Source organism: Coregonus lavaretus (genome assembly GCF_964263955.1).
Source record: "Coregonus lavaretus genome assembly, chromosome: 39".
In the NCBI taxonomy this organism is placed as follows: Eukaryota; Metazoa; Chordata; class Actinopteri; order Salmoniformes; family Salmonidae; genus Coregonus; species Coregonus lavaretus.
The window spans coordinates 20,765,248-20,783,958 of record NC_140026.1 but is presented as its reverse complement, the minus strand read 5'-3'; the positions used below and the strand labels follow the sequence as shown (position 1 = coordinate 20,783,958).

Here is an 18,711-nt window from a genome sequence, read left to right as displayed (position 1 = left end):
GGAATTTTCCAGGATATACTTCAACAGCTGTTTTTTCAACAGGTGATATTAATCGAAATATAAGTAAAATAAAACCTGCTTGCAATTGACTCTAAGATTAATACCAATTAATAAATTATTCAATAGTTATCATCTGGGGGTGGCTCACTAAGATAGAAATAATGTATTGTTACAGGGACCCCATCAAATTAGGAATTTCAAGACAGGTGGACATACACATTTAACAACATTTAAAATGTTTATTCAGTAACTAAATAACATTTATTTCACAGTTGTGTAAAAATCACTACTTTCCACAGTATGTACACATAGTACATATAAAAATACCAGCTGTAATTCATTTAGACTTGGGCTTGCGCTTGATAATTGTGTTGATCCAGTTCACGTAGTTAACGACTTTGGTGTAGACACCAGGCTTCCCAGTCTTTCCACAGCCATCGCCCCAGCTGATAACTCCATACAGGAAGCTGACATCATCCTTCACACAGGCCAGGGGGCCTCCTGAGTCACCCTGGGGGAACACACATACGCAGACCGGCACGCACGCAGACACACACACACACATGGACAGGCACACACACAAACAAAAACGTTATATTAGACACACCAATATACATAAATTGCACTCCTACCTACACTCAATATTTGTCATTACAACACATAAACAAGGTGAGAAGTTAATCATAACTTTTCATTAAAGAGAAAGTAACTGAAGGCCGTGCAATTCTTACAGCAGCCTCCATATGCATGTTCTGTGAACCAAAAGCGCCTCTAGCATTTTGGGGGCCCTAAACGAGATTTGGTTGGGGGGGCCCCCCCACACCCACCTTGAGGGCAAAACATTTTAGTGGCCCCCATTTTGGCGGCGGAGAGAACAATTTCAGCTTTAAAGTTAATGTCCTGCAATTCTACACATTTTTCCATAGAGTGTAGGGGGAAATGCTATTGGTCTTGGGTCCTATGCGCAGCACATTGTCTGCGTATAGGCAGAACCGCTTGTGCTGTAAACCCACTACTAAAACTGAAATTGCCCAGTGGTTCCTCTTTATATTATACTGTATCGCTCAATACACATCCTTATCACATGGCTGGCTGTACAATGTACAATAAAACATTATCTATATAATTATATTCTAATTTGGGTCCAGAAAGCTTTAGATCTACGCACTCTTACCTGGCAGGCATCCACACATCGGTTGGTCCCAGCACAGACCATGTTGGAGGTCACACGGTTGCCGTAGACTTCAGGCAGGATACACCTCTCAAACGGGACGATCCTCACCCCGGTCTCCTGCAGGTTGGTGTATTTATTCACCTCTTTGGAAAAATAAGACAAATAAATCAGTAATGACTGGGATAGACTCATACACTATAAGCATTGGGTGAAAACAGTGAAAACAGTGTCATCCATGAGACATATGAAAACAGTGTCATCCATGAGACATTCATGTAAAGACATGAATATGAAGGACGGGCCTATATGTGAGTGCACATGATTGGATCTGATCCATTGAGATGTTACAGTGTAGTTTTGAAGGTGATATGAAGACATTCAAGACCGTTATGACATATCTGACCAGTAGGCCTACACTAGAGTGAAAGACGCACAATGTAGCAGAGGACTGTTTTTGATACAACCTTTACTCTCAAGCATGTGGCCCCAGCCAGTGATCTGACAGCAGTAGTAGTCCGGGAAGGTCATGTCTTTATTGGGCAGGCAGATTGGCCGTATAAACTGGCTCTTTTTCACACAGCGGCCATCTTGTTTTTTCAGTTTCACAAGAACTGTTGGAATAGAAACATTCTCATCATAACACAGGGAAATGTGACAAAGAGTCAATAGCAGGTGTTATTTATTGAACCTGTATTTAACCTTTAAGAAGGTAAATTGAGAACCACTGTTCATTTCCTATGATTACACCCTTGATCGGGTGAGACATCCAAATAAGTTATAGAATGCTGTATGATGTACTGTTATCGTCATTCAAATGTTGAATCATGAAATCACAGAGTGATGGCTGCACTACTGAATAATGTCTGTTTTGCTTTCAGAAAAGAGAAGAAAAGAGAAGAACAAGAGATGAGAGAAGTGTAAGTCCCTTTGGAATGGACGCAGACACTCAGAGACCGTCACACCAAAATGTGTGTGTCAGTGTGTGTCTTCACATTGGAGCCAGCTGTTCCAAGATGCACAGCTGTGAGTGCAGACAGGCAGACTGGGATGTGTGAGTGTTTGTGTTAGTCTGTGTGTGGGCGAGTGTGGTAGTGTAGGACAATGTGTGTGAGTCAGTGTATGAGTGTGTACTATAAAGTGTTTGCGTGTGTGTTTGATGATAGTCAGTGTGAGTGAATAGGAACGTGACATAATATATTTACCAATGTCATGGAGAGTTGGATTGAAAACAGAGAAATGCTCTGGAAAGATGTACTTCTCCACTCCAAAGGTTTTGGTGTCACGAGTCGTAACGTTGAACTTATGCTGACCCAGAATCACACGAATCTTTGACACAAGGGGACTGAGGACAGACACATCATTCTCTGTCATTAGTAGCACATTGTAGGATAATTATGTCACATGAATTAAATTGAATACAATGACACTTAATTTGTATGATATTAATACCCTGGGGCTGTACGTATTAAGTGTCTCAGAGTAAGAGTGCTGATCTACGGCCAGGTCCCCCCTGTCCATGTAATGTTTGTCATTGTAATCTAAAAGGTGAAACTGATCCTAAGCACTCCTACTGAGATGCTTGATACATACAGTGACTGGCAGAGGTGGGACAAAGTCATTGTTATGCAAGTCACAAGTAAGTCTCAAGTCTTTGCCCTCGAGTCCCGAGTCAAGTCGAGTCAAAGATGAGGCAAGTCCCAAGTCGAGTCAAAAGTCAAAGCCATCAAGTCTCAAGTCGAGTCCAAAGTCCTACATTTTAGTTTCGAGTCATTTCAAGTCCTCTTAGCAAGTCTTTGCAAGTCATTACAAGTCCTCGTAGCAAGTCTTCTCGAGTCATAAGGCGCAAGTCCAAGTCAAGTCACGAGTCATTGATGTTAAAGTCCAAGTCGAGTTGCAAGTCTTTGTACATTTTGTCGAGTCGAGTCTGAAGTCATCAAATTCATGACTCGAGTCTGACTCGAGTCCAAGTCACATGACTCGAGTCCACACCTCTGGTGACTGGACTGAAAAGTTTAAACCTAAAGACCCAAGACCATAGTAACCAGGAAAATCCTCCCCTATTGGCCTACAAAGGGCATTTGAAAACCGAATGTTTTTAAGCTTTTCCTCAAACTGAATATTTGCGTCTAAATATAGTTTGTGTTCATAAAATGGCAATGTTGAGGTCAAAGTCCAGAGTGTAAATAATCTCTGTACTGACCACTAGTGTCTGTGGTGTGCTGTGCCAAAATGTGAGGTTAAAGGTTGAATGTGAAAGTAATCACAAAATGCCCTCCTCTCCACTGCCTTAGGTACCTGTGCAACTATTGGGCAACCATTCCATGCTAACTACTCAGATATTAATACTTATTTATTTAACAAGGCCTATATATGTGCCTGGTCCCTCAAGCAATGTAGGACTAACTCATAGTTGCATACCACACGAACAGGTGACAAAAGAATAAACACAAATGCAGATGTAGTGGCCAGCTGTCTACTCTATATACTCTATTTCTATGGTCAAATAGACTCAATGTTGCATAACACACAAACAGGTGAATAAAATGATAAACACAAATGGATGCTCCAAATAGTGCTGTACAGGTGTAGGATATTCATTTGAGCCAGTTTGCTACAGCAGGAAATGTGAATTATTATGTGGATATTTTTGCAGGGATATGTGGACACCAGCTCGTCAAACATCTCATTCCAAAATCATGGGCATTAATATGGAGTTTGTCCCCCCTTTGCTTCTATAACAGCCTCCACTCTTCTGGGAAGGCTTTTCACTAGATGTTGGAACATTACTGCGGGGACTTATAATAATAATAATAATAATAATAATAATAAAATAATATGCCATTTAGCAGACGCTTTTATCCAAAGCGACTTACAGTCATGTGTACATACATTTTTTGTGTATGGGTGGTCCCGGGGATCGAACCCACTACCTTGGCGTTACAAGCGCCGTGCTCTACCAGCTGAGCTACAGAGGACTTGCTTCCATTCAGTCACAATAGCATTAGTGAGGTCGGGCACTGATGTTGGCCGATTAGGCATGGCTCGCAGTCGTCGTTCCAATTCATCCCAAAGGTGTTCGATGGGGTTGAGGTCAGGGCTCTGTGCAGGCCATTCAAGTTCTTCCACACCAATCTCGACAAAACATTTCTGTATGGTCCTTGCTTTGTGCACTGGGGCATTGTCATGGTGAAACAGGAAAGAGCCTTCCCCAAACTGTATCCACAAAGTTGAAGGCACAGAATTGTCTAGAATGTAATTGTATACTGTAGTGTTAAGATTTCCCTTCACTGAAACTAAGGGGCCTAGCCCCAGACCATTATTCCTCCTCCACCAAACTTGTTGGCACTATGCACTATGCATTCGGGCAGGTAGCGTTCTCCTGGCATCCGCCAAACCCAGATTGATCCGTCGGATTGCCAGATGGTGAAGCGTGATTCATCACTCCAGAGAACGTGTTTCCACTGCTCCAAAGTCCAATGGCGGCGAGCTTTACACCACTCCAGCCGACGCTTGGCATTGCGCATGGTGATCTTAGGCTTGTGTGCGGCTGCTCGGCCATGGAAACCCATTTCATAGAAGCTCCCGACGAACAGTTCTTGTGCTGATGTTGCTTCCAGAGGCAGTTTGGAACTCGGTAGTGAGTGTTGCAGCTCTAGCAGGGTATAAATTTGACAAACTGACCTGTTGGAAAGGTGGTGCCCTATGACGGTGCCACGTTGAAAGTCACTGAGCTCTTCAGTAAGGCCATTCTACTGCCAATGTTTGTCTATGGAGATTGCATGGCGGTGTCCACATACTATTGTATATATAGTGTACATTTTTCATAGGGGAAAATCAAGTCTGACATTACAAAGTGGAAATTACAAACTTCAGAAACCTTTTCAAATCTCAAATAAACTTCCAAGTTTTAAATGTCCTGCATTGCAGGAAAGTTCTCCTGCAACAGGGTGATCAAATTAAGATCCTACATCTGTAGTGTCTATATGCTCTAATTCTACAGTACCTCCGGAAGAAGCAGTGGGCAGCAGAGACCACCCAGCAGGATGAGACCAGGGTGCCCGCACAGAAGTCATCTCCTATGTAGAGGGCTGCCATCCAGGGATGGGTACCGGGCAGGGCAGAGCTGCCACCCAGGATACGACCCCTGGCCACCGATATCCTCTTATTATTCCTCTTTCCGCACACAGGCTTCTTGTCTGGCTTGGTGTGGTTGATTTGGTTGGTGTCAGGGAGGACGTTAGGTAGCGGTGGCAGCTGTGGCAATCGTACCACTCTCTGCAAAGAAGCTGTGTAAAATAATATGGAAGCAGACTTAAGTTTACAAGGGCTTCCTTTCTAATCAGTTCAAATCAGTTCACGTTAACTGAAGAGCATTGACTTCATTGTCAACATGTGATAGGGTAATACTAAATTGTAAACTGCTACTACTAAACTACTACTAGTAGTCTTCTACTACTACTACTACTACTACTACTAGTGCTACTACTACTACTACTACTACTACTACTACTACTACTACTACTACTACTAGGCTTACTACTACTACCTACCAGCCTGCTTCCACAATTGGAGTAACTGGGCTAAATACAGTTAATTGCTACAGCCAAGGCTGCTAAGTATACCTCTTCTTATCATTTTGGACTTTACCAGTGGCTCATTTTCCCCTGAAAAGACAAACAACAAATAGAGCTGTTTTATAGAAAATATTAAAAAATAATCCCAATAACGCATTGTCAGAAATTCTGAATAGCATACAATTTGCCACCCAACAATTAATATTAAATGAAGCGGTGAAATAGCAGTTGGCCAAAGAATGTGCTTTCTGTGCATACTCATGGCATTATGACATCGATATAACAGAGCCAAGTTGTCCCAGTCACTATAGAAGCATTTGGCAACACTGAGTGACTCTTACTTCCTCTCATCTAACCCATTCTCTTCAAACAGTAGGCTGTGTCAAGTTACTATTCTGACTTTCTATTGAAACAGTACCTATGTAAAGTTAACATTCTCTTCTGGCACAGGGAAGGTAAGTGCAGTACAATTCCAATAAACTTATTTTTATCACTAATGCAGACATTTTTTAATAAAAAAGTTTTAAGCAGAGTGCTTTGAATGTTACAGAGGCGTAGGGTCATGGGTTATGTCATAGTTCTGTTAAAGCGGAGAACAATATTTTTTGGAGGGAATATAAAGAGAGAGGATGTTCTATTCCACTTAAATGAGAAGCAGCTGCTGGTGGGATTCAAAATGCTGTCAAACTCTTCATAGCTCAAAATAATACAGTAAAGGTTTTAAGAGAGAAGAAATTGAAGACTGCCAAATGCATATTTCACCCTTGATAAAAGACAAAGCCCCTCACGGATCTGAGAGACTCGCCGAGCTCTATAATTTGAAGCAGGTTCATTGGAGACATTTAACTCAACTCTATTTTCTAAAGTAAGCTTTATCCACAAAATGTATAATCAATCAATCCTTTAAATGAAGTCCTCGAACAAGGTTATTCATTGTGATATGACAAGACCAGAGTCACAACAATCAGTCTCATTCAATGAATAGCATTTGAAAACCTCAAAGTTTGCACTGTACTTTACTTTACTATTTATATTTTTGACTACTTTTGCTTTTACTTCACTACATTCCTAAAGAAAATAATGTACTTTTTACTCCATACATTTTCCCTGACACCCAAAAGTACTTGTTACATTTTGAATGCTTAGCAGGACAGGAAAATTGTCCATTTCACACACTTATCAAGAGAGCATCCCTGGTCATCCCTACTGCCTCTGATCTGGCGTACTCACTAAACACAAATGCTTCATTTGTAAATGATGTCTAAGTGTTGGAGTGTGTCCCTGGCTTAATATAACGAATTTGAAATGATTTATACTTTCCTTTTACTTTTCATACTTAAGTATATTTTAGTAATTACATGTACTTTTGATACTATTGTATATTTAAAACCAGTGACTTTCACTTTTACTTGAGTAATTTTCTATTAAGGTATCTTTACTTTTACTCAAGTAATACAATTGTGTACTTTTTCCCCCACTGCCCACACCCCAACCACTTTTTTAAAAAGTGTCTGAGCAGCATATCCAGTACCCCTTACAGGCCTGCTACACTGGACACGTAACTTTTGCCAAGCTTGAAACATGCCCATTGTTTTCAATATATCCTGGGCGTAAGCAGCGCTGCTCCGCGAGAAGCTTTCTCAGCTCAATCTAAAATTATGCTCTGGTTCTTTTTTCAAGATTTCTACACGCGGCTCACGCCTGAGAACATTTGATTAAGTGGCTTGCTCTCTTTTCACGCAGTGAAAAATTAAGCCTCCAGTGTAGCAGCTAAAAAACCCACTGCTTTCACGACGCCCCATTATAGCACTTACAGGGCCGTAGCTACATATGAGGACACTGAGGTCCGGACCTCTGTAATTTTTTCAAGGAATTAGAATAGTAGAATACACAAGGTGCAATTTTAAAACTTGGTAGTGCATCAGCAGTTTTCCTCTTGTTATGTCACTCACTGACAGTCACTCAATTAGCCCATGTCAGTAAAACATTTTTAGATTGGTAAATTAGGCTAGTTAGTCTAGCCAGCTATCTAAACTTTTAGTAATCATGGCCGAATGACCGACTGGGCACGCAGGGCACATGCCCAGGGGCCCTGACCTTCAGCAGGCACGCATTGATTTTGTTAGTCACTCTCACTCAGATATCATATTCACATGACATAAGTCAATGTTAAAATGTGTAGAATTGCAGAAAAATTGCTATAACACTGCAATAAAAAAAAGTTAGGTAAAGAAAACGTATTTGTAAACCTTTTGCTAATAAAAACATTTTTTCTGCTAACAGATCTGTACATATTAAATTATAGTTTTTAATCTCAGTGCTGAGTTAATGTGAGTTAATGTGTAGCAGCTAATTGTATAGCTAAAAGGCTATGTGTTTGTAGATCGACTGAGATTAATGAAGCTACAGCAACCAATGTGATAATTGCTGGGGTCATTTCTGCTTGTTTTTGCTGTTGTCCAAATAACATGGACCTCACAAAAATTCTGACCCTGGCTACAGTCCTGAGCACTTATGTTACTCACATAAACTTTTGACACAAGGCAGAACATCACAGTTCTCCCAGGAGATGGCTCCATCACTGAATGTGTAGCACCACGGCATCTTGTCCCCATCTGGGTTTCTGGACACATGTTAACAGTATCCCGGCCTGGACTCCCAAAGAGCAAGCAGAAGCACAGTGCCAAGAAAAAATTCAGAGGGAAGGCCCATCCTTTTCTGGCTGTACCGGGTTGAATGATCATATCCCCATCAAGTCCAGACAGACAGGGGAAGGTGAATGATCATATCACCATCAAGTCCAGACAGACAGGGGAAGGTGAATGATCATATCCCCATCAAGGCCAGACAGACAAGGGAAGGTGAATGACCATATCACTATCAAGGCCAGACAGACACGGGGAGGTGAATGATAGTGGTGAGATAGTGCTGGCATGACGGGCATGAAGCATAGACTTCAGCTTCTCTTTTGGGTTGCCAGGTTGGTTGTCAATAAAGAAATAAAGACAACGTAATCACCTCCCGAGTGGCGCAGTGGTCCTGGTTCGAATCCAGGCTCTGTCGTAGCCGGCCGCGACCGGGAGACCCATGGGGCGGCGCACAATTGGCCCAGCGTCGTCCAGGGTAGGGGAGGGAATGGCTGGCAGGGATGTAGCTCAGTTCGTAGAGCATGGCGTTTGCAACGCCAGGGTTGTGGGTTCGTTTCCCACGGGGGGGGCAGCATGAAAAAATAAAATTAAAATAAAAAATTGTATGCACTCTGGATAAGAGCGTCTGCTAAATGACTAAAATGTAATGTAAAAATGTAATGCTGCACAGACACATGCAGTAGGAGTGTTCCCCCAAGCCCCTGAGGGGGGCGCTCTTCACGTGGAGTTCATCATGCAGCAGGTCAGAGTTCCACGGCAGACAGCGGGCACCAGAGATGGTGGTGCCCACCATGGCACAGTAGTCTGTGCCCTTGTTGTCATAGCATATGACAACAAGAGATGTGGGAGATGAGACAGTATATCACAGTTTCCTGTGTTTGTTTATGAGAGTTTGTGCGTGTCTATCTGTTGACCTTATTTATATTGGACTATCTAAATGTTTATAGTCTACATGTAGTCACAGAGTAGAATAAACATCATAAAATGTCTTCTCTATCCCAGTGTATGACCTCTGGCTCAGACCAGTAATGCTAAACTAAAGCTATGCTAAGCTAGGCTAACCTAGCAATGTAAATCTAACAGTGACTGTGTTAGCATGTAGAGGCTGGACTCACCGATGCTACAGTAGGGTCCACTGTAGCCAGGCCTGCAGGCACACACCTCCTTCCTGGTGGCTGTGATGAGTCGGCACGTACCATCGTTCTCACAGGGGCTCTCACTACAGACTAAAGACAGTTACACACTTCATCAGGTATATTACATTATGACAAACCACAGCACTGGGATCAGTTCCAACCACCCTTATCCTGCCTCCCGCCACTGCATGATAAACACAGGAGCTGGTCTTGCATCAGCGTGTTAACTTTGATCAAAACACACATGAAGCATTAGTCTACCTACGTTTGAGCACTTATGGTTAAGGGTTGCAAAAGTAGAGTGGGAGAAATGCATTTGCAAACACTGGTGTAGGTGTCTGATTTGACATGTATTTCTTGGAGTGTCCATGTGGGGGCAGTATGAGTGGGAAAAGCCTACTTTACATTTTTAGTCATTTAGCAGACACTCTTATCCAGAGCGACTTACAGGAGCAATTAGGGTTAAGGGCCTTGCTCAAGGGCACATCGACAGATTTTTCACCTAGTCAGCTCGGGGATTAGAACCAGCGACCTTTTGGTTACTGGCACAACGCTCTTAACCACTAAGCTACCTGCCGCCCTTACTACTTAACAGGCTGGGAAGGTGGGGGGCACGAAACAATAGCGCTAAATAAAATGTTTGCAGAACCTTAATCCTTAATACCATGACAAAACAAAACAGATTTGGTCCAAGGGGCTCTCCAGAGTGCCTTTCTCTTTTGTAAGAGTAAATAATTTAAACACGCATAAAACGTCCACCGTAGAGACGAAAGCACCTTCATCGAGATTTGGGTGTATCTCACACATCGCTTCTTACTCATGGTGAGTCATGTAATCTGTCTTTTCATCTACAGCAAGGCTACACTTCTAACCATGGAGATTTAAAGAGAAGGCCAACTCTGCTTTTGTTATCTCGTGAGGTGAACGTGAGGCGATTTATCTTTTGGCTGAGAGGTTTCTCTCAAGCGTTCTGAGGGGCCTCAAAAGGAGAGTGGGCTAAAGTAACAAAGGATCAAAGCAAGCATGTCTTTTACCAGTATAGCGGACTCTCTCACAGGAGATCTCCCCATCCACACATGTGCACCATTCCACGTTACGGAGGTAGATCCTTCCCCAGGATTCTCCAATGTCATAATATCTCAGGTGTATGGTTTCATAGCAATTCCCTGACAAAGGGGAGAATAGTGAGATAATAGGTAGTTGGGTGAAACGTGAGAGGAGGAGAAAGTGAACAGGTCAATGAGGAGTTAGAGGGCATGTTTTGTGGTAAATGTTTGGCACTGTGAAGAGCAAGATATGGGTCAATGCACTAAAGGTACTTCTCAAAAGGGAAGGCAGTTTCTCTACCACACCCACACTTTGTCATACCTCAATGATAAAATAAACTCTGGATATAGAGTAAAACCCCATTGATAATTGACTCTAAACTAAAATGTATAATTGCTTTAGTTTAATTGAAACTGCTTTGAAACACAAGTCCATATAGAAAGTATGATACTGAAAGTTACTCACTCTGATCACAGTGCCTCCCGGTGAAGCTCTCTGGACAGGAGCACTCGAAGGAGTGTCTGTAGGGGACCAGAGTGCAGATGCCGCCATTTTGACATGGATTCACCTGACACGGGTCTGTGAATCTGCGTGATGAGTGGATGAACACTAAAACAACAAAAAACTGAGAACATTAGTGAAAACATTAGAAAGAAACAGCATGTTACCTCAGTAACGTAAGAATAAAGTATTGACCAACTTTGGTGTGTTTCATTTTAACACTGTAAGAGAAGTAGAAGTAGTAAATTAATGCAAAGGAGGAAAATGAGGAAAATACACTAAGATTGAGAGTAACCATGTTTCCATCCACAGTTTTTATGAGAGTAAAGTCAAATCGTATAAAAAAATAGTTTTGGTGTAATTTTATAAATGCCGACAGATCATTTGTTCGTTCGACATGGTGGGATCTTTTTGTGTTGGTAAAATTGATAAGGCGGGAAATGGCGGTGGAAATATTGATATAATAACCATCATATCGAAGTAAATTTGGAGTCACGCGATGATATGGTGTGTGATCCTCCCATTTCGACTGTGGAAACCATGCAGTTTATTAAACTACAGATGAAATAAATGATGATGAACTTCACAGGGTGGTGAAAGTGCACGGTGATGAGTTTGGGGTCACTTAGAAATGTCCTTGTTTTCAAAAGAAAAGCACATTTTTTGTCCATTAAAATAACATCAAATTGATCAGAAATACAGTGTAGACTGTTAATGTTGTAAATGGCTATTGTAGCTGGAAACGGCTGATTTTTTATGGAATATCTACATAGGCGTACAGAGGCCCATTATCAGCAACCATCAGTCCTGTGTTTCAATGGCACGTTGTGTTTGCTAATCCAAGTTTATCATTTTAAAAGGCTAATTGATCATTAGAAAACCATTTTGCAATTATGTTAGCACAGCTGGAAACTGTTGTGCTGATTAAAGAAGCAATAAAACTGGCCTTCTTGAGACTAGTTGAGTATCTGGAGCATCAGCAATTGTGGGTTTGATTACAGGCTCAAAATGTCCAGAAACAAATAACTTTCTTCTGAAACTCGTCAGTCTATTCTTGTTCTGAGAAATGAAGGCTATTCCATGCGAGAAATTGCCAAGAAACTGAAGATCTCGTACAACGCTGTGTACTACTCCCTTCACAGAACAGCGCAAACTGTCTCTAATCAGAATAGAAAGAGGAGTGGGAGGCCCCGGTGCACAACTGAGCAAGAGGACAAATACATTAGAGTGTCTAGTCAACAGTGAAGAGGCGACTCCGGGATGCTGACCTTCTAGGCAGAGTTGCAAAGAAAAAGCCATATCTCAGACTGCCCATCTTAATCCTTTATTTTTATTGGCCAGTCTGAGATATGGCTTTTTCTTTGTACTATTTAATGAAGCTGCCAGTTGAGGACCTGTGAGGTGTCTGTTTCTCAAACTAGACACTCTAATGTATTTGTCCTCTTGCTCAGTTGTGCACCGGGGCCTCCCACTCCTCTTTCTATTCTGGTTAGAGACAGTTTGCGCTGTTCTGTGAAGGGAGTAGTACAAAGCGTTGTATGAGATCGTCAGTTTCTTGGCAATTTCTCGCATGGAATAGCCTTCATTTCTCAGATCAAGAATAGACTGACGAGTTTCAGAAGAAAGTTATTTGTTTCTGGCCATTTTGAGCCTGTAATCGAACACACAATTGCGATGCTCCAGATACTCAACTAGAAGGCCAGTTTTATTGCTTCTTTAATCAGCACAACAGTTTTCAGCTGTGCTAACATAATTGCAAAAGGGTTTTCTAATGATCAATTAGCCTTTTAAAATGATAAACTTGGATTAGCAAACACAACGTGCCATTGGAACACAGGACTGATGGTTGCTGATAATGGGCCTCTGTACGCCTATGTAGATATTCCATAAAAAATCAGCCTTTTCCAGCTACAATAGCCATTTAAAACATTAACAATGTCTACACTGTATTTCTGATCAATTTGATGTTATTGTAATGGACAAAAAAAATATTTGCTTTTCTTTCGAAAACAAGGACATTTCTAAGTGACCCCAAACTTTTGAACGGTAGTGTATATATATATATATATATATATATATATTTTAAAATATTAAAACATACAATCTACTTGCAGTGAAGCCGCTCAACATCTACACCACATTCAGTCATCTAACAGACTCCCATCCAGAGCGACCCACAGCAGCAACCAGGGTCAACACCCTGCTCAAGGGCACGTCGACAGATCTCCCACAAGGTCAAAAAACGGGGACCCGAACCAGCGACCTATCAGCCACCGGCCCAAGCTCCCAACCACCAGGTCACCAGCCCTCCAAGATCCCCCCCACAGTTTCCCGAGAGCTGCACCTCAACCATCCGCGGGGTCTTATTCTGATGACATGATGATCGATGCTTGACTGCCGTTTGACAAATACAAATATTCTCGCTCTTATCCATAATAATCTCATCATGTAGACTAGACTGTATCTGCCAGCTGTTGGCTAGAGCGCAGGTGCCAAGACCAGAGTAGGCACATTTGCTATTTAACGCAACAGTTTTTGTGACAAAACTATCGGTAGAGTTGGAAATGTGATGGAAACACATTGAACTTTAGATTTTTATTCGGTACATGAAAACTTAAGCGAAAAGGTACATTTTGTATGCACTACGTCATCACGCACCAATTTTTATCCGCAACAAGTCTATTTGGTGGGAACATTTGCATATTTTCTTTATACGGACTCTATTCACATGAAAATCTGTCGCTAATTGGATGGAAACCTTGCTAGTGATTAAAAAATATGATGTTTATGCATGCCACTACTGTAAATAGCAGCAAATGTGTCTTTAAGATCATATAGATACACAGAGACAACATAGACTTTGTAGACCATGAAGTCTTGTCCACAGATTCTACAAGAATGACCTCTCACCAATGGGTTGAGTGGTCTCAGGTGCACAGTATCCCCAGAGGAAGTCCTGATCAAAGTTGGGCGTCAGAGAACACCTATGATGCAGAAATAAAAACATTCCTGTAGCGCACATGCAACAGTTTCAACCTGGCCTTTGAGATCAAGGAGTCAGATAGCAAATCAACAGCACATTGAACACGATCAGTCACCTGAGTAAGAACCATAAGGATACTCAAACGAACCCTTATTCCTCAGAAACCTGTATTTCTCCAGTAAGTACAGTAAGTGGGTTTGAAACTGATCCCATATTTATTGACTGTCTTTCATAATTGTTGAGGAGCACTGCACTTTAATCCTTTTGGTACCAAAGCTGTATTACCAAAATGGGTTAGAAGTTATATTGATTCCCCCACCCATCCATCCACCCACACCCACTAACTAACTACACCCAATACACCAAACCAGAACACTTGGGTTTCAAAATCCAAAATCCCTTGAGAAACTAATGGAGAAACATTGAGATCAAAGTGACTCCCAAGCTGGGATCCCAGTGGCTGAGTTCATAAGCGGATACACACATACGCACGCACACACAGACACACACACACACACGCACGCACGCACGCACACACACACACACACACACACACACAAACACACATACATACACACATACGTACACACACACACACAAACACACATACATACACACACATACCCTCACACACCCTCAAAAACCCTCACAGTTTAAGATGAGCCAGAACTGGGCACTTGCTGTTACTTGGGGAGAGGGCAAGAGCATGATTCATACTGAATTACAACCTAGCTGTTCATACTTGCAGACGCCCACCAGCCCTGTCATAGCCTGAGTGGATTTACTCTGCAGCTGCAGCGCAGTCCCACAGATGATGACTTTACTATAGCACTCCCTATCCAACAGCTCTATGGTTCTGAGACACAGATCTGTTGTCTAGTTGTTTTCACAATACAAGAGTTGAATCAAAACAAGAAGGCAGTGAGGCATCTTGCTGTGTCACAATTTGTGAAAAGTAAATACTTTATACATGTGACAGTCATTAGTATAAACCATTAAACCATTAACTCAATTATAGGTTATAAAACCTGTGTAACCGTGTTATAAACATGTCATTACATGACATAAGCATTTTTGACAGTTTATGGCGAATAAATTTGCAGTGCTGACTAGCGTTGGCATATGAAGCCCTTTAGGATAGCCCAATTAGGTCACATAGTGATTAGCTCATGGAAGTTATTATATTTACTATAGTAATATAGGGAGTTGAGCCAGTCACAGTGCAAATGCATGTCTCAATTAATGTCTGTTAGTGGTTAGAATGTCTGTTAGTGGTTACGATATCAAATCAATTTGTATTTGTCACATGCTTCATTAACAACAGATGTGGACTAACAGTGAAATGCTTAATTACGGGCCCTTCCCAACAATGCAGAGAAAGAAAATAGAGAAATAATAGAAAAGTAACACGTAATAATAAAAGTAATAATAGATACACATTGAGAAACGATAACTTTCTATTTACAAGGGGCACCAGTACCGAGGCAATGTGCTGGGGTACGAGGTAATTGAGGTAGATATGTACATATAACTAGGAATAAAGTGACTAGGCAACAGGATAGATAATAAACAGTAACAGCAGCGTATTTGATGAGTCAAAGAAGTTAGTGCAAAAAGGGTCAATGCAGATAGCTATTTGGTTAACTATTTAACTAACTATTTAACTAACTATCTTATGACTTGGAGATCGAAGCTGTTCAGGGTCCTGTTGGTTCCAGACTTGGTGCATCGGTACCACTTGCCGTGCGGTAGCAGAGAGAACAGTCTATGACTTGGGTGGCTGTCGTGTGCGTGTGTGCGTGGGTGTCACCTCACCAATCTATGACTGGGAAACCCCTTTGTGTGTACAAGAGTGAGGTACACTACTTGACCAAAACTATGTGGACACCTGCTCATCGAACATCTTATTCCAAAATCATGTGGATTAATATGGAGTTGGTCGCAGTCGGCGTTCCGACTGGCTCGCAGTCGGCATTCTAATTCATCCCAAAGGTGTTCGATGTGGTTGAGGTCAGGGCCCTGTGCAGGCCAGTCAAGTTCTTCCACACCGATCTCGACAAACCATTTCTGTATGGAACTCGCTTTGTGCATGGAGGCATTGTCATGCTGAAACAGGAAAGGGCCTTCCCCAAACTGTTGCCACAAAGTTGGAAGCACAGAATCGTCTAGAATGTCATTGTATGCTGTAGCATTAAGATTTCCCTTCACTGGAACTAAGGGGCCTAGCCCAAACCATGAAAAACAGCCCCAGACCATTATTTCTCCTCCACTAACCTTTACAGTTGGCACTATGCACTCGGGCAGGTAGCGTTCTCCTGGCAACCGCCAAATCCAGATTTGGCCGTCGGACTTCCAGATTCATCACTCCAGAAAATGCGTTTCCACTGCTCCAGAGTCCAATGGCGGCGAGCTTTACACCACTCCAGCCGACGCTTGGCATTGCTTATGGTGATCTTAGGCTTGTGTGCAGCTGCTCGGCCATGGAAACCAATTTCATGAAGCTCCCGACAAACAATTATTGTGCTGACGTTGCTTCCAGAAGCAGTTTGGAACTCGGTAGTGAGTGTTGCAACCGAGGACAGATGATTTTCACGCGCTACGCACTTCAGCACTCGGCGGTCCCATTCTGTGAGCTTGTGTGGCCTACCACTTCTTGGCTGAGCCGTTGTTGCTCCTAGACGTTTTCACTTCACAATAACAGCACTTACAATTGACCGGGGCAGATCTAGCAGGGCAGAAATTTGATGAACTGACTTGTTGGAATGGTGGCATTCTATGACGGTGCCACGTTGAAAGTCACTGCGCTCTTCAGTAAGGCCATTCTATTGCTAATGTTTGTCTATGGAGATTGCATGGCTGTGTGCTCGATTTTATACACCTGTCAGCAACGGGTGTGGCTGAAATAGCCTAAATCTACTAATTTGAAGGGGTGTCCACATACGTTTGTATATATAGTGTATCTCTTTGAGTAATGGAAATGTGTGGCAATGTTATGCTGTATGTGTGTGTGGTGGAAGTGGTTGTTTGTCTCCAAACACTGGATACTAGAGTGACTAACAGACACCCGAAATGGATGGAACTGGACTCACCAAGGTCTGGAGAAGCTGGTGGTGATACAGTGGTGGTGAATGCTTCCTCCCTGAACGAATGGGAATTTACATTCTTTCCCCTCTACTGTAAGGACTGGATCCACAGAAACAGGAGTAGATACATATGGTTATCAGCACAAGTGAACATATTGTATTTTACACATATTCTAGTAATAAATTCCTCATTCTCTGCAGGAAAATGAAAAAAGTCAGTATTTCATTAAGTTTGCTGCACAAGATCAGTTCAACATCAATATTGACAGTAAAAACAATATCAACCCTAAAACACTTTGTGGCAGAATGGAGGCCACTTTAAATATGCTATGAGAAAGCAGGTGTTATCGGCTTGGGATCACAGCATATGATAGACAATTAATCCTTTGAGTTTGACAGTGGCTCCAGCCAGGACCCAATCAAGTTATATTACTAGGGAGGCCCATTAGAAGGGATGCATAGATATCAGCACTATATCCTTCCCTTAAGACAGCCTAATCGTTGTTCTGTTATGAAAAGAGATGTGGACCCTTGCCAACACAAGCTGAATAATTCTGGATTCCAACTGTATCGACTAAAGAGGTCATTATCATTGAGTTCTTGACTGGTAAATGGTTGATAGGCTGTATTGTACGGTTGTGTAATCATATTATACAAACAACATATTTCAACATTTTATAAACAACATATTGAGACAGGATAGTGAAGATCACGTACAAAACTGTAATCAATTAAACAGGTGATGTATACTGTTAATGTTAATAGGAATGATTACCTTTATAATTATCTCTGTTCACATTTCCTGAACTAAATGTTTCATATCCTGGGAGTACCATTCGCTGGAATCAAAGTGAAGCAATATTAAAGGAATGCATGGTTAGTTTACTTTGCTGGCAAATTATGCACGCCAAAATATGCCTCTCCAAACGCAAACGGTTCACTTGTTGCGCTCTAGGAGAACTACTATAATTGTAAGAAATAACTTCACTTACCGTCCGTGCACTGAGGACATACAGTAGGAAAAGTAACACAAAGTATAGCATCATAATATTTTGGGTTACTTAGTCTCTGTTATCATGCGCAAAATGATTAGAAGTTAATTTCTTGAATCAAGTCCGTCAGATAATGGTCACGTTATATCTGTCAATTCGAGAGAACTCAGCCTGCTTTTGGTCACGGAGAACGCGTGATAGCCTGCAAGAGCGAGCCTGTCCCCTGCAAACTTTATTGAGTAAATCAAATGCGTCATTAGACCAACTTTTTGGTTATGGCCATCATTCTACACAAAACATCGAATTACAACATATTTCCCTTACGAGACGCCCACGATTAAACATGCAAGATCTTGAAAGAGCTGATCTTTGATGTAATGGAAATTCACTTTTTGGAGGAGGGGGGTGGGTGATGGTGCGTGAATTCTCCTCTCTGAGCTCGTTAACCATTCGTAAACATTCCAACTGCGGCGTGCTGTGGCAAGAATACCCCCTGTCCAATAACCAAGCCTCTAATTTTCAAAGATTGCAGTAATTGAAATCCCTGTTATGGTAAACTACACTCGGGGATAT

At 41.9% G+C, this 18,711-nt stretch overlaps 1 protein-coding gene across 1 annotated transcript; it reads right to left on the bottom strand.

Annotated features, from left to right (window-relative positions):
* Positions 1–223: 223 nt before the first annotated feature.
* Positions 224–18,429, bottom strand: LOC311113242 (hepatocyte growth factor activator-like). The gene is made up of 12 exons (XM_084156448.1): positions 18,139–18,429; positions 17,922–17,985; positions 17,153–17,246; positions 13,991–14,064; positions 11,045–11,188; positions 10,567–10,698; positions 9,512–9,622; positions 5,178–5,460; positions 2,377–2,516; positions 1,639–1,785; positions 1,175–1,317; positions 224–511 (listed from the first exon to the last, which is right to left on the bottom strand). Exons 1-12 carry the CDS (start codon positions 18,190–18,192, stop codon positions 338–340), a joined length of 1,560 nt encoding a protein of 519 aa, XP_084012574.1. The 5' UTR covers positions 18,193–18,429; the 3' UTR covers positions 224–337.
* Between the last annotated feature and the right edge of the window lie 282 nt (positions 18,430–18,711).

What these genes read in the sequence shown, in the direction of transcription:
- LOC311113242 (XM_084156448.1), bottom strand. Translation starts at nt 18,192, where the DNA reads ATGATGCTATACTTTGTGTTACTTTTCCTACTGTATGTCCTCAGTGCA. An exon ending in GAACAGAGATAATTATAAAG is followed by an intron (nt 17,247 to 17,921) that starts GTAATCATTCCT and finishes CTGTGGATCCAG; the next exon opens with TCCTTACAGTAGAGGGGAAA. An exon ending in TGAGAGAGTCCGCTATACTG is followed by an intron (nt 9,623 to 10,566) that starts GTAAAAGACATG and finishes AACTGTCTTTAG; the next exon opens with TCTGTAGTGAGAGCCCCTGT.